General features: G+C 45.7%; 1 protein-coding gene across 1 annotated transcript; it reads right to left on the bottom strand.

The window, feature by feature from the left end:
• Nucleotides 1-4185: 4185 nt before the first annotated feature.
• Nucleotides 4186-10316, bottom strand: Crygs (crystallin gamma S). Its single transcript, XM_028875220.1, has 3 exons — nt 9738-10316; nt 5160-5402; nt 4186-4555 (listed from the first exon to the last, which is right to left on the bottom strand). The coding sequence occupies exons 1-3, from the start codon at nt 9756-9758 to the stop codon at nt 4283-4285; spliced, it is 537 nt and encodes a 178-aa protein (XP_028731053.1). The 5' UTR covers nt 9759-10316; the 3' UTR covers nt 4186-4282.
• Nucleotides 10317-11449: the final 1133 nt, after the last annotated feature.

Raw genomic sequence — 11449 nt, 5'->3', positions numbered from 1 at the left:
CGGAGTCTGCATTTGCAAATCCTGACCCCCAGTCCCTTTGGAATCATCCAGCACAAATCACCATGGTTCTGAGACTAACTTGTGGAGGTGAGCAAAGAGGAGCCAAGACCGGTGACCCAGTGCACGTGATCCCAGCTGGCGAGGAACAAACTCTCACACATCGTTCCAGGCACACCTAACGTCATTCTCTTGGCGTTCCTGCTTTTCGTCGATTGTTTCACTGTTTTCAGATGCCCCCTAATGACAGTACCAATGTGGTATCTAAAGGACGAGAAAGCTGGGACAGACCTTCCCAGAGAAAGCATGCGCTGGATAATCATCCATCTGGCATGAGTTCTAGAGCCCCTGGCTATGAGTTCCATGTTCCTGAGTCAACAATATGCTTAAAGTGTCTTGAAACAGAAGCACCCAGGAGAGGTTTAGTGTTGCTCATTGACAAAAATACTTGAGCCAGAGGCTCACAGGAACCTGATCTTACATCTCCTCTCAGAGCAACAATTTGGCTCGTGCTGTTCAGTGCTTGTAGTATCTGTGTAACTACTGAAGACGATGATAACAAAGCATGCATGTTACATGTTTTTATATATTGCTGCCCTATGGGTGAGAGAGTTGAAGTCATCCACATTAGACTCTGTGACTCTAAACTAATTATGTCAGTTGGCAGGATTTGAATCCACTCCTAGAGAGGAACAGGACTCTAGCTTTTGTACCAGACTGCCAGTTCTTAGGGAAATGTAGATGATCCAATAGCAAAACTGATAGATCATTAAGAGGGATCAAGGCTTGTGGATGGAGACCTAGGTGGGGCAGAGCTAAGACAGCAGACTGGAAGCTGAAGGGGCAGATGCTGACTTTGTGTGAAGGAGGGACTGTGGTCTTCAGAGCTCTCTGACAGGAGAGGCAGCCTTAGTGTGATGGTTCGAACTATAACTGTCCCTCGGCGGCTCAGGCGTTTGAACGCTTGGTCCCCAGTTGGTAGCACTGTTTGGGGAGGTTTAGGAGGTGTGGTCATGCTGGAGGACATATGTCCCTGGTAGCAGGCTTCAAGAGTTTAAAGACTCTGACATTTCTAGTTTTCTCTCTCTGCTTTGTGATTGTACTCCAAGGGGTGAGTTTTCCGCTTTCTTTTCCTCCCACCACGCCTTTACAAACATCATGGACTCTACCCCTCTGGAACCATGTGTCCAAACAGACCCTTCCTTTTATAAATTGTCTCGATCATGGTGTTTTATCACCTGTGGGAGCCCGTTCTGGGGTTCCTCGTGGCTTTACCCAGCAGGTCCAAATAGAGGATGATCAGGACCACGGGCCTGAGTGCAGGTGTCTGAGATGGCCTGCACTTGGCTGTGCTGGGGGAGGAGGTCTTTTGCTCCACCCCCTTGGCGTCTCTATAAAAACCCTGGGCCAGAGACAGTCGGGGCCGTTGGAATAGGTTCCAGGCCCTCTCGAGGCTATCCTTTATTTTCTATCTGTTTATCTCCGCAAGATTCTCCGCTATAAATCCTTCTATCTAATATTTCCTGCTGCTCGCACTCAAGAAAACTCTGGGAAGCTGTGGGGGTGGTGGGTAAACGCCCCACAATCACCACAACAGAAAAGTAACTAAGACACTTAGCCGAAACAAAACACATGCAGCCCCTTCCACCACACACACCAAAGTCAAAGGAAACAAACAAAATCAGAACACCATCATCCAGATGTGGTTTGCATGGATCAGACCACCGGGAACACACAAGGAAGAGGTGAATTGCATTTAGCACACACTAAGAGAATAGTGGAAGAAAAGGAGCTACTGAGTGTGGAAACGACAGTGTGAAGGGAAACAGAGGCACCCTTAAGCCTTGTGGATGGAGACCGAGATGGATCAGAGCTCAGACTGCAGACTGGAAGCTAGAGGCATACATGCTGGGTTTGTGTAAGGGAGGTTTTGTGTCATTCAGAGCCCTTTGATAGCCAAGATTGGAAGCCAGTGGTCCACGGGTCCATCCACTGGGGACACCAGGTTACTACGCTTTCTTAAAACAGTGCATTTAAATGTCCTTTGTGGGGCCTGCACCGCTGTTTCAGAAGCCTGCAGCATCCCACGTGCTTTCAGCCCAACATAATGTGTTGTGATTTACTTTACTCTTGTAATAGAGTGGCTGGGTATAGCAAATGCAGGTAAGGATGAAGTCATGATTTCAGACAGATGATCATTTCTAGCATGTCCCATATAGAACTTAGGTCGCATTTAGATTTATATCCCAGCATTTGGTATTTACTAATACTGTTCTGTGTTTCATCTTTCAGCTTCACCCTGGAGGCTTGACAGGGGAGCCTTTGACCTAGCATGTTGAGGAAGTGGGCTCCACATCTGGGAAATACTCAGAGGAATGCTTGGGATAGAAAAAAAAAAAGCTAACATGGCTTTAGTATACCTTGGCCTTTGCTTTCCTGAGATGCTGTTTCAGAGAAAACAAGAGTAGAGAGAGTAAACTCAGGATAATAACCTTGATGTTTGGAGTATGGCTGACAGGTGGGATGCCAGCCCTTGGCTCTAACAGCAGAGCGAACCATCTTCTCCACCCCAAAGGTCTGGAATTTTTGAATGGAGGACAAAATAGTTTCTGGCCTTTAGTATCCAATGCTTGAGAAACTCCTTTTAAGCAGAGCTAAGAGGTGCACCCGTGGCCTGGAGAGTGACAGTGGCCTTTCTGAACCAGGGCAGAAACTGACAAGCCTGCTGTTTCCCGTTTAGCAGCCATTGTTTGCCTCTGTCAGACTACGCATAGCCATCCTGACACGGGTCTCCTGTGTTGCTGCCAGAACTGCCTTTCTGGTGGCCTCGCACACACTGTGATGAACGCCTAAGGAGCAAAGCAGTAGTTGCTATGAGAGGAGAGGCTGTCTCAGCCTCAGTTTCCCCAGTGGAACATGACTGGTAAGATCTCTGAGGTCACGTCAAGAAATTGCGCTTTTAAAAGCCTTGACAATGATCTTGGCTATTGGCCACTTTTTCCCATGTCCTTTCTGGCCCTTGGAAAATTCTACTGTGTTCAAGAATGGAGAACACTTGCTTTGGGGCTCTTGTGTTGGAGAGGAGGCAAGTTAGCTTCTTGGCAGTGTGGTAAGGTCCAGAACTGACACATAGGCAGCTCATGGGCAGGGCCCTCTGCAGCTCCATGGGCAACACACTATCCCTTTTCTCAGGGTGAGTCTCCCATAATTCCTCCCACTTTTCTCATAGCCCTCACTGACAAAATGAAAAAAGGGGAGGGGAGATAATAAAATGAATTATAGGCGTGTAGTAGGCACTGGAATTTAACGTTCTCGTGTATCGTCTTGGGGGAAAGACCCTAGAAGACATGAGCTTTGCCACCTCTTGTGAAGACAGGTGCTTTAGCATTTCTCCAAATCCCCAGACACCCCTAACACTCTTAGTGATGCTGTGTCTTCCTCAGAATGAGCTAAGTGAAGCCTTGGGAGCTGCTCAGAGCATCCAGACTCCATCCAGCTCCCTTTCAAATATTGTCATAGGGTAGAGACAAGCCACGACATGTCCTTCTCACGCAAACCCAGAATGTGTGGATCTTAAGTGAGGGCATTAGGCCGCAGGTAGCTTGGCTACTTGCAAGTGAGAGCCCTGGTTTCATTCCTGTTCTCAATAGGGATCCTGTCTCCTGAGAGAACTTGCAGTGGAACCCTACGTCGGCCGCTTTCTACACCTTTCAGGGTCCTGTACTCACACTGCACACAGATCTCCAGCTATGATGAGCTGAAGGCATGAGCTGGAAATCGAACAAAGGCTTTCAGAAGCTTAAACATCCTTGGAAAATTCTACCTCTTCTACTCACCACCTGTCAACGTGGTCCATTTAAAATGTTTTTCTGACGTGTAGGTTTTCTTACTTGTAAAGTGTAGACAGAGCACTACTCTTATAGAGTGGGTTGGGAAGAAACAAGCCATGAGTATAGGAACTCCCGCAAATGGCAGCTCTGATTATTGTTTTTGTTGAATGCAAAACACAGGCAGAAAGAGTCATTCCGTGAGAGTGTGATTTCCCAGCCTTCAATGCACTCGTACTTGCTTTTGCACAAAGGTGTAGACTAGTTATCTGATAGATGAACTGCTCTGTGTAACTGTCCACCGTGGCGGGTTCTAGATTGTTGCTCCCTAAAAGCAATTAAGAGGCACTAGAGCCGGCGGTGGGATGCATGCCAATTCTTTTATTTATGATGCTATGTGGAGCACGAGCCGGCCAGCATTCAGCCCTCAGGGAGAGCTCTATGGCCCGTTCACGCCGTCACTCTACGATGCGGCGCAGTGACTGGACCGCGGGGGACGTTGCGCCCCAGTCGATGGGCTTTCGGTACTCCTTCTTGTCCAGAAGATACTGCCTGCCGCGGTAGTTGGGCAGCTCGTAGAAAACCCAGGTGCCGTCTAGTACCTTACAGGAGTGGATCTCTCGCATGTGGAACTGCTCCATGGTGGAAGGGCAGTCTTCTGTGGTTTCATACATCTGGCCATTAAAATCACCCTTCTCGAAGATCTGGATCTTATACTGGCCTCCACTAGACTGCGGACAACAGCAACAAACGGCAAAGGACAGCCATCATTAGAGAAATCACTAGCGCTTCAGGAACTCAGAGGACAGCAGGTTCACAGCCTGTCCCCCTGAAAGGAGGGCCATCAGAACTGTCTCTACCGTGAAATACTGAAAAGGCTGACTTCGTTTTTTAAAGTATAATTTCTATAAATATGTATGAGGTAGAAAGAGGGTCATAAAACAATTAGTCTTCACTTGATCTCCGCCAAAAGGCTGGGAAGTAATGACATTCAGTCTAGTGAGGAAGTAAACTATGATTTTTATTTCCATCAACAAAACCTCTAGAAAGACTTAGCAGAAGGTGTGTGTGGGGGAGAGGGGGCTGGAGAGACGGCTCAGCAGAAGCTTGCTGCTCTACCAAAGGAGTCAGCTCAGTTCCCAAAATCTCCATCAGGCAGCTCATATCCACCGGTAACTCCAGCTCTAGGGGACCCAACACCTTCTTCTGGCCTCTGAAGGCACCTGCATGCAAATGTGCTCACGCACGCACGCACGCACGCACACGCACACACTCATAAAAGTAAAATCTCCGAAAAGGTGTGGGGTGGTGGCCACAGCAAGCTCCCAGACTCACCAGATGAACAGCCCTGCAAGAGCCCAGGCGGTCATTGAGGCCCATCCAACGCTGGTACTCAGGGTACTCGCCCTGAGGTAAGATGTACATGTGTCCCGCGAAGTTGGGCCTTTCGTACACAGCCCAGGTGCCTCCTTCTACTCTGATGGAGTTGCAGCGACTTAGGTACGAGTAGAAGTCGGCACAGTCACAGTCGCAGTCATAGCGGCGGCCTTGAAAATTTTTGTCTTCATAGAAACTAATCTGAAGCACAGAGCAGTTAGAGAGCTGAGGGACTGGGCGGCTTTGCACACAGACGGGAGAGAAAAGCTCACTGTCCCTTCTACGGGAAGAGAAACACACTTCTAGTTGACCTCACGTTGACTTCTGGGGATTTTGTCAACAAATGCCATCGGGACTTTCTTAAAATGGAGCACAATAAAAGAATGTTCTGATGGAGGACAGCAGTCTCCCACCAAGACCAAACCAGGTATTTACATTTCTACAGCCCCCTACTCAAACAGACCGGAAGTGATGATGCAAAACAGACCTCAGTTTTTCTGGTTGAAATAGGGAACACCTGATTGGAACCCTGGGAGTTCATCAATTATTTCTAACTATCACTATGAAACCCCAAAATACACACACACACACACACACACACACACACACACACACACACACACACACACCCTTGTGCACTGTTATTCCACAGCCATAAAAACGCTGGGTTATAAGGAAACAACCGAGAGTTGTGGTTGAAGTGGTTAATTTCTTGGCAGTGTGCCGCCACCTTGTGGCTGATTTATTAACAGAAAAGCTCTGTCATAAGGAGCAGAGGTGGGGAGTCTTCGTTTTTTTGAGTGAGGGTAGAAAGGTGAGTAGTTTTCTGGAAGGAAAGGAAAGGGGACAAGCCTGTCCAAACGAATCAAGTTGGTGAAGAGTACAGCCTGTCACAGGAACCAGTGTATAGTGAGTGAGTGTGCAGTGAGTGTGACCGAGCTGGAGTTCGTTCCCTCAGTGACTGTGAACAAGAGCAAGCAGGTCACAGGGGCAGCTGCGACAGGAAGCACCCTGAAGAGGTTCAGTCAGGTCTTGGTGACTCATTAGATGGAGAGAATGGACTCACACAAAGAGCCTTTCTCTTTCAGATTCTTCCCCAGGGGACACACCCTGTTCCATTCTGCCTTAATCCCCCCCTCCGCCCCCTCAACATCCCAATTCTCTCACCTCTATTTCCTATTCCCTATTTTTTCTTACACACACACACACACACACACACACACACACACACACACAAATCATTTATTTCATTCCCTCCTCTTCAAATTTGTTTTTCTGATCCCTCTCTTATTTCAGCATAGCAGATCTAGAAGTGCCTGTTTACAGACGTGAAGGAAAAAATCCAGCACAGCTCACTAGCTAGCCATGTGACCAACAAGCATTGAGCCTTTCTTCAGAGCTCAAGGTGAAAGTGTGTCCTACAGAGAGGTGGTCTGAGGGTAGAATGGACATAATGGCAATCAAGTATAAAGTTTGATACTTAACTCAAAATTGCCAGTGAAGTAGAAGGGGCCACACCCCTGCCTGAGAAGCCATAGGCAATTGAAAGTTGTTGGGAGAGTGAGTCTCATATTCCTTGGTGATGTAGACACTCTAAAAGCAGTCACTCTCAACCTTCCTAACGCTGCAGCCCTTTAATACAGTTCATGCCGCGGTGATCCCAACCATAACATTATTTGGCTACTACTTCATAACTGTAATTTTGCTGTTATGAATGGTAACATAAATGTCTGATACGTGACCCACAGTGGGGTTCAGACCCACAGGTTGAAAACTGCTGCTCTAAGCTGTCCTGCTCAAATAACCCACACCCAAGCTCAAGCAAGCAACTGCAATTAAATGCAATGGGACACACACACAAACACACACACACACACACACACACACACACACTCACACGCACACGCACGAGCACGCACACACACCACGAAACTAGCAAGGGGGTTACAGGGAAGGGGGTTGGTGTAGTGGGAGGGAAATGGGAGAATAATGGGGATGCACATGATTAAAGTACCTTATATACACGTGTAAAACTGTTAAGCACATTTTACAAACTGTTTAAAATACAACTGGCTCAGTCTGTGTGTTACTTGTGTGTACGTTCTGGGCTGACCATTTGGTATTTGGTAGCCAATTGGTGTGATCTGCCCCAAGGAGGACAATTTTTTCTCCCACCCTGCAGCCTGCCTTAGTCGCCTGTAGTTCTTTGTGCAAGGCGGAAGTTTCACGAGCTTTCCTCTTTGCACCTTAGCGTGCCCCTCACTGTCATCCTTGTGCAGGTTAGGAAACCCAAGAGAAATCGTTAAAGATAGTAAGCTGCTTTTCTTGTTATGGACAAGGAGATTGACTTCCAAAGATCACTAGCTTTCCAAGGATAGCTAGAAGCCCGTGGGCTGCAGTGTAGACAGACCCCTTGCTTCTTATGTGGGCCATTTCTTTTCCACTCCATCTTCCTACCCCCACATGACTCACATAGCAGCATTTACACTCTAAACGCTCAGCAGGACTGACCCTGCACCCCAGAGCCTTTTTATTGTGACCTGTGATGAGAAATCGAGTAACTTCCATAAGAATGGACAGGTTCCACCCGCCTTCGTTCATATGCTGAATTTACTTTTGAGCCGTGACTTACCAAAAATGACTTTGTGGGAGTTATGCTATGGGGAATACTGCTTGTGTATTTTAATTCATTGGTTCTCACATTCACAGTCCTCTGCATATCTGCCTTGTAGCAGCATCTGGGAACGACATCTATAATGGGGTCACCACATTGTCTGCCCTGAGGCCAGCCAGTCATCCCACGCTGAACCAAGCATGCATTAGTTTTTCATGGAGCTCTGCCCTATCTATCTGCTGAGTGAATGAAGACTGGAATGTGAAATTTAACCACTCTATTGCTAATGGAGAGATTGTGGCCTTTGGACATAAAACTTGTAGAGAAAACTAGTGCTGGTTTTCCTAGAAATCACCACAAAATTCCTGTCACACTGGAGTTTATTTTTGAAAAGTAGCCTACTAGTCTAAGCAAGATTATCGCTGAGGTTAACAAAAAGCATGCTTAATAAAATCTGTTGCTCTTGCTGAGCCAATGTGCCTCTGAGTTAAGCGGTAACAGACAGTGAGAACGGAAGGGAGAAAGACTAGGTATCTATTTACACGATGTTTATGTAATAGCTTCCCTCAAGGCTCTTCAGATTTCCAGTGGGATTTAAGTGGTGTATTTTACACTAGACAGTCTTTACCCTGCAACATCTGGACGGTTGTTAGTTCTATTTGTCAAATGAGGAGAAAGAGCATCTAACCAATCACAGAACAAGCTAACAGCTACCTCCAGATAACATACATACACTGGTAAGCATATGCTATTGCCTGCCTAACTTCTTGCTAGTCTCAGTCTAAAGATGAAGAAACTGATGTGAATCTAGACGGAGCTTCTTCAATATACCTGGCCTGAGCTTTGAAAACTGTCCATGTCTCATTAACAACAAAAACTGAAGGAACTGCTCTACAGGCAGAGAGTGGGAGGGGGAAGGGAGGGGAGGAAATAGGGGGGGGGAGAGAATGTAAGCAAAGAAAATAATCAAATAACTAATGTATCACATGACATTAACATGCTCTATCATGTCTGCGGTCAACTGCATGGTCTGAATGTTGGGTGTTAGATTTAGGATGAATTTTGGAGGTATGTTTATTCACGGTAAAAAAAATTTTTTTTGTTGTTTTTTAGGAGATATATATCTAAATACCCCCAATCAACAGCGCAATACAGTTAGATACTCTTCAATGGCATAATAAAGAGAGCAAATATAACCAAATGTTAACAATTGGAGAATATCGGTGAAAGGCAAGAATTTGCTGCACATCTTTCTTATTCTTTCAAGATTAGTAAGTCTGAAAGTTTTCAAACCAAGAGTCAGAGGAGGGAGGGATCAGGGACCACACACTGACTCCACCCTTTAGCCTCGATGAGGGCTACAAAAGCTAACTAACCAGAGAATCCCTTCCTTCCCCAAGCCTTGCCTGAGCATTCACTTCCAGACAGGCAGTCGAGTCAAAGGTTGGTGAGGACCCTCTCTGGAACCAACAACTGCTTGAATGAAGAAGTACTGTCTGACTGAGTTCACTGGCCTGGCCTGGCCACTGGTCTTCTGGAACAATAAGGACTGAGGCTAAATTACACACAACAGAATGTTGACTACTTAAGTTTTCTATTACAGTCTTCATCATGTCCTATCCCTATGAGATTGAAATCATCCATGTTGCTGGGAGGCAGCCATCATGATGGTTTTGGTATTGCTTACCCATATAGTACTTAGCACAGCACCATCGCTAAATGTAAATCTTTAGTGTTGTGTTAGATGATGCTGTTAGACTAGAAAACAAGCCCTCCTCCACCCCCTGCCCATCCCTGTCCTTCAAGCACTAGGTTATTCCCCTTCAGGCAACGAAGCAGGAGCCGTTCTGGATTCCTCTTTCAACGTATCTTTAGGAGAAAAGCAGGGGAGCGGCGGAGACGTCTGCATGGCCTTGACTTACCTTGGCTCCAGTTTTAGACATTCTAAGTGCAGAGGTTGATTCCGCACCACTGAAAGAAATCCAGAGCAGCTTCCGGGGCTACAGGCACAGGGACCTTTATACCAGGCCGGTTTCAAATCAATTTGCTTAGTAGTGAGAACTGAATCCAAAATTTGAGTCAGTCATTTACAGTCTATCGATGTTTGCTAGATAAACAATTGGGATTATGAAATAAAGGAAGGCTTTATTGCCCATCTAATGCTCACACAGCCCTGCTGCATTGTTGACTTTGCTGAATCAAGGCACCAAAACCCAGCCAAAGTTTTAAAACTTCAAAACAAGTATTTTTTCTGTGCAGTTTGTTTTATCCAATGACTATTGGACATTCCTAATGTCTTTTTTGTTCTTCAACAGAGAACACACAGAAGAATACAAAGACTATCCTCTACTTCAGGGCAAAGGTGAGGTTTCAAGGGCAAAGAAACGTGTACCTAAAAGTCATGAATGCTCTTGTCTTTGGGGTGTTGGGAGTCATTACAAAAAAAAATTGGCGGGGTTGGGGATTTAGCTCAGTGGTAGAGCAAAGCCTAGCAAGCACAAAGCCCTGGGTTCGATCCTCAGCTCAAAAAAAAAAAAAAAAAAGAAAAAGAAAACCTAAAAAAAAAAAAAAAATTGGCAATCTAAAAGCTTTTAATATGGACTCTATGTTAGAGATATAACTATATGTTATATATGTTTGGCTCTTGAATTTTATTCTGCCCTTTAAGTAGGTAGGAAAATGTCTTTGATTTTGGTAAATGTATGCTAATGTGTTTGGAATAGAATGATGTCTACAATCTACTTACCAGCTTTAAAATTAATGACAGAATAGATGAGTCAATGTGACAAAATGTTAACATCTGGGTACTCTAGTCAGAGAGTATATAGGTGTTCAGTGACCTTTCGTTTTTTTGTTGTTGTTGTTGTTTTTCAGAGCCTTACTATGTTATGTATCTCTGGCTGGCCTGGAATTCACTGGGTAGTTGAGGCTGGCTTCAAGGGCTTTGGCAATCCTGTTTCCCAATTCAGGAATTACAGGCTTGCCACAGGTCAGCTCACCTATTCTTGCAAATGTCATTCAGGTTTGAATTTTTTCCCAGACACAAATTAAAAAGAGCTGTTACTCACAAGAGGAGTGAGTACATAGGGAGAGAAAGCTGCCTTGAGACTGCAGAACTTTCCAAGCTAAATGCTCACTCTGCCCTTTACACTGGAATCTGTCTCTAATGTTAGGAATGGGGTTAATACTTTCTACAAACTCAGAGAAACAATAAGCCAATCCTTCTCCCTTTAATTTTCCCAGCAGAGCACAGTCTTCCTCAAAGTCCAATTTCACCTTTCTACCATGTCCAATAAATACCTTTATAAACGGGATCCCCACAACAGCATTCAACTGAAAAGGGGAATGTAGGGGCTGGAGAGGCATTTGCTGCTTTTGCAGAAGCCTGGACTTCAGTTCCCAGCAGCCACACAGGAGCGGCTCACAGGTGCAGCTCTGGGGAACGGACTCATCCGGTCTCCTCCGGTACCTGCACTCACACATGCATACCCAGAGACAGACATACACACATTCATCATAATAAAAATAAATCTCTAAAGATGTGGCAGATGTGCCTTGACATACAGATCACAGAGAAGCAAACAACACACCACGGAATGTATTTGTGTCTTAACTTTCGGCATGTCAAAGAGTC

Source organism: Peromyscus leucopus, chromosome 12, assembly GCF_004664715.2.
Source record: "Peromyscus leucopus breed LL Stock chromosome 12, UCI_PerLeu_2.1, whole genome shotgun sequence".
NCBI lineage: Eukaryota > Metazoa > Chordata > Mammalia > Rodentia > Cricetidae > Peromyscus > Peromyscus leucopus.
This window is presented reverse-complemented; position numbering and strand designations above follow the sequence as displayed.